Source organism: Oncorhynchus clarkii, chromosome 28 (genome assembly GCF_045791955.1).
Source record: "Oncorhynchus clarkii lewisi isolate Uvic-CL-2024 chromosome 28, UVic_Ocla_1.0, whole genome shotgun sequence".
Classification (NCBI taxonomy): Eukaryota; Metazoa; Chordata; class Actinopteri; order Salmoniformes; family Salmonidae; genus Oncorhynchus; species Oncorhynchus clarkii.
In genome coordinates this window covers 37,833,067-37,837,279 of record NC_092174.1, presented here as the reverse complement: position 1 = coordinate 37,837,279, position 4,213 = coordinate 37,833,067, and the positions used below count along the sequence as shown (strand labels likewise).

The following is a 4,213-nucleotide window of genomic DNA, read 5'->3' as shown; positions in this document are numbered from 1 at the left end:
GAGATGTTTCTGTATCTCATTTTCAACTAAATTGCAAACAGTTCTAAAAACATGTTTTCACTTTTTCATGATGAAGTATTGTATGTAGACGGTTGAGAAGACAATCTATTTCATCTATTTTGAAGTCAGGCTGTAACATAACAATGTGTGGAATAAGTCAAGAGGTGTGAATACTTTCTGAAGGCACTCTATTTAACCCGCTGAGACATACAGACTTGGAATCATTGGCCATTTTAATAAATGGAACACTAGTCACTTTAATAATTACACGTTAATAATGTTTACATATCTTGCATTACTCATCTCATATGTATATACTGTATTCTATACTATCTATTGAATCTTAGTCTATGCCGCTCTGACATTGCACATCCATATATGTCTATATTATTATTCTATTCCATACGTAGATTTGTGTGTTTCAGGTAGTTGTTGTGGAATTGTTAAATATTACCTGTTAGATATTACTGCACTGTCGGAACTAGAAGCACAAGCATTTTGCTAAACTCGCAATAACATCTGCTAACCATGTGTATGTGACCAATAACATCTGCTAACCATGTGTATGTGACCAATAACATCTGCTAACCATGTGTATGTGACCAATAACATCTGCTAACCATGTGTATGTGACCAATAACATCTGCTAACCATGTGTATGTGACCAATAACATCTGCTAACCATGTGTATGTGACCAATAACATCTGCTAACCATGTGTATGTGACCAATAACATCTGCTAACCATGTGTATGTGACCAATAACATCTGCTAACCATGTGTATGTGACCAATAACATCTGCTAACCATGTGTATGTGACCAATAACATCTGCTAACCATGTGTATGTGACCAATAACATCTGCTAACCATGTGTATGTGACCAATAACATCTGCTAACCATGTGTATGTGACCAATAACATCTGCTAACCATGTGTATGTGACCAATAACATCTGCTAACCATGTGTATGTGACCAATAACATCTGCTAACCATGTGTATGTGACCAATAACATCTGCTAACCAGGTGTATGTGACCAATAACATCTGCTAACCATGTGTATGTGACCAATAACATCTGCTAACCATGTGTATGTGACCAATAACATCTGCTAACCATGTGTATGTGACCAATAACATCTGCTAACCATGTGTATGTGACCAATAACATCTACTAACCATGTGTATGTGACCAATAACATCTGCTAACCATGTGTATGTGACCAATACCTTTATTTTACCTTAATTTAACTAGGCAAGTCAGTTAAGAACAAATTCTTATTTTCAATGACGGCCTAGGAACAGTGGGTTAACTGCCTGTTCAGGGGCAGAACAACAGATTTGTACCTTGTCAGCTCGGGGGATTTGAACTTGCAACCTTCCGGTTACAAGTCCAACGCTCTAACCACTAGATAGCCTAATGGTTAGAATCACTTTTGGCAGCTATTACAGCAGTGAATCTTTCTGGGTCCCTAAGAGCTTTGCACAGCTGGATTTTACAAAATTTTTCCATTATTCCTTTAAAAATTATTCAGCCTCTGTTTACACAGCGCACATCCAGCGCACATCCACATCTCCCACATCCTTTGGTTATGAGGGTTAAAGGACATTATAATGTAGAATTGATATATTGTTCAATTGAGGTACAGTGGTTGGCATGTAATTCAACCTACACTCCTTGTATTTATAACTAGTTCATATAGGATCATAGGATAGAACAGTGTTTCTTAATGGGGACCCAAAAGGTGTGCACTTTTCTGTTATTGCCGTAGCACTAGACACCTGATTCCACTAATCATTGGGAGTGTTCCTCTGCCTAGGCGTTGCTGATGCCTGCTAGATCTTACAATGCCTGGATAGGTATTTTAAGTATGAACTAACCACATGTTCTATTAGCAATCTGGTGCTTGACAGCACGGTCGATGACATCCCACACAACCATTGGTTGATGCATGCAACGTCTGAGCAGGGTTTTGATGATGAGGTAATTGGTGGAATCAGGTGTGTAGCGTTTGGGGCAAAACTAAACCTTTTGGGTCCCCAGCACCAGAATAATGAAATATTGAGATATAATATAAAACACAAACTCACTTAACATAATCCAAAAATGTATTTCTTAACCCAGGGGACATCAACAAATGTACAAGCATTTATGTACACTTATATTCTCACTTACAATATTTAGGATGACATTCTAGTGCATTTGAATCTCCTCAGAATAAATGCTGTATATAAATAGACAAGTCATAGTTGTGTTCAAACATCCTCTCTCTTGTTCTGTTGAAGAATCTTGTTTCACTTTTTTGTTCATTGGGGAAAGAGATGGGGAAATTCTGCCGTGGAACTTTGGTTTTAAGGTGTGGGTAGGAAAGCACATTTCACCTCTCAGAAAATACGTTTCTACCTGCACCAGGAGTATATATATAGCTCTGGTGAGGAGTAGGACCTCACACAGCCACTGAAGCTCTCTGTCTGAAGACAAGACAGCAGCTCATCACATCACTAACCACAGCACCACAGAAGAAGAGATGGCCCAGATCAGAGCCCCTGTTATTGTGCTGCTTGTGCTCCTGGCTGTGGGGCTGTTCACTACTGAGGCTTCTGCAGCTAAACAAGGTCAATATTCTGCAGTGAAAGTTGTGTCTTAGTCCGTCTGTCTGTGTTATTACTGGAACACTGAACTAAACTGTTGGACAATTAGAGTAATATTTAGTCTTCATTAAGAGTCCTCTTTAATTGTCAATTTGTTCATTTTTTTACAGCACGTCGTAGACGATTCTGCTGTCAAAGTTATACTGGTGGGGAAATACCTTTTAAAGTTATCGTAGGATATACCCTACAGACCACCACTGAAATCTGCAGAATCCCTGCCATCATGTGAGTATCTTTGATTATTTATCTTTGAATTGAGGTTCAGGATTCTTCACAGAAAAATACATTATAGTGTAATTATAGTTTAATAGAAATATGGGTTAACAATGCTGTAAAAACAGAGTGTTGAATATAGACTTACAGTTTTGTATGTGTCTCTTCTAGATTCCACACTAAAAATGGGAAAGATTTGTGTGCAGACCCTTCCCAGAGCTCGGTGATCCAACATGTCAACCGACTGAGGTAAGAATGACTCTCATAAATAACATTACAACTGTTATACTATTTACACTTGAATATTAAAAGGGATTTAGAAAATAGTTGTTTATTATGAATGGTACAAACAAAGATGGTACTCCTGAATATATCCCATTGAACCTGTTTCAGATTTTATAACAGATACACCTCTAAATTGGAGATATTGAAATATAAGAGTGGCCTTAACAACAGAAAATAATCTGAATTTTTCTAATCTATTTCAGGGACAAGGCGGTTCACATCAGGAAATCACAGTCCTAATCCGATGATGGGTTCTGGATACAGAGGAGCAGAACATGTGTATTTAACAGTCAGGAGCTGAACATGTTAATAACCAGTGTATATAGTGTATATCCCATCCTGTTTCCTCTGCTATCCATCTACCTAAATCTTCTTAGTCCTATATTTTCTGGGCTGATTTTATATGAATATATTTTGCAAATTAAAAAAATGTAGTTATAATATAACGCTTTATGAGCAATAAGGTTAAGATCTCGTTGTAAGACAGGAAACTAAATGTTTAAACTTTTTTTCATGAAAACATTTGTTACTTTTTGTCACTGTTACAATTTATGTCAATAATAAATGTAATATATTTTACTATAACCTGTTTGTATATGAAATAGGCTTTGTCATTGCAGAGTTTAATGGTTTGATCTCGTTTTATGGGCATCAGAAATTGCACACGCTGTAACATTTTATTCATAAAAGTCTTGTGTATGATCATATCATTGATCACATCTGTTGCTTTAAACTGTTACTTTAATATTTTATGTCTATAATAAATATATTTTCCTAATAATTCTCACTTGTTTTGTGTGTTCATCTTGTGTGGTATGAGTGGTGAATGGAAGATGAACCTTGGACAGTACAATGACAGATACTAACTGATGAAGCAGACAGAGACAAGATATTGAATAGTAACTGTGGAGGAGACAACATCATGAGAGGTCACCAGTGGGTGGATGTAGTAACTGTGGAGGAGACAACATCATGAGAGGTCAGCAGAGGTTGGATGTAGTAACTGTAGAGGACACTATACCGTGAGAGGTCACCAGTGGGTGGATGTAGTAACTGTAGAGGAC

The 4,213-nt window shown here is 37.1% G+C and overlaps 1 protein-coding gene across 1 annotated transcript; it reads left to right on the top strand.

Moving 5' to 3' along the window:
- Positions 1 to 2,279: 2,279 nt before the first annotated feature.
- LOC139387349 (C-C motif chemokine 4-like) lies at positions 2,280 to 3,861 on the top strand. Its single transcript, XM_071133479.1, has 4 exons — positions 2,280 to 2,615; positions 2,762 to 2,876; positions 3,036 to 3,113; positions 3,353 to 3,861. Exons 1-4 carry the CDS (start codon positions 2,528 to 2,530, stop codon positions 3,387 to 3,389), a joined length of 318 nt encoding a protein of 105 aa, XP_070989580.1. The 5' UTR covers positions 2,280 to 2,527; the 3' UTR covers positions 3,390 to 3,861.
- The last annotated feature ends 352 nt before the right edge of the window (positions 3,862 to 4,213 follow it).

Excerpts from the sequence above, each read along its gene's own strand:
- LOC139387349 (XM_071133479.1), top strand. The coding sequence starts at position 2,528 with ATGGCCCAGATCAGAGCCCCTGTTATTGTGCTGCTTGTGCTCCTGGCT. Across the intron at positions 2,616-2,761 it reads GGCTTCTGCAGCTAAACAAG|CACGTCGTAGACGATTCTGC; the intron begins GTCAATATTCTG and ends ATTTTTTTACAG. Across the intron at positions 2,877-3,035 it reads TGCAGAATCCCTGCCATCAT|ATTCCACACTAAAAATGGGA; the intron begins GTGAGTATCTTT and ends TGTCTCTTCTAG.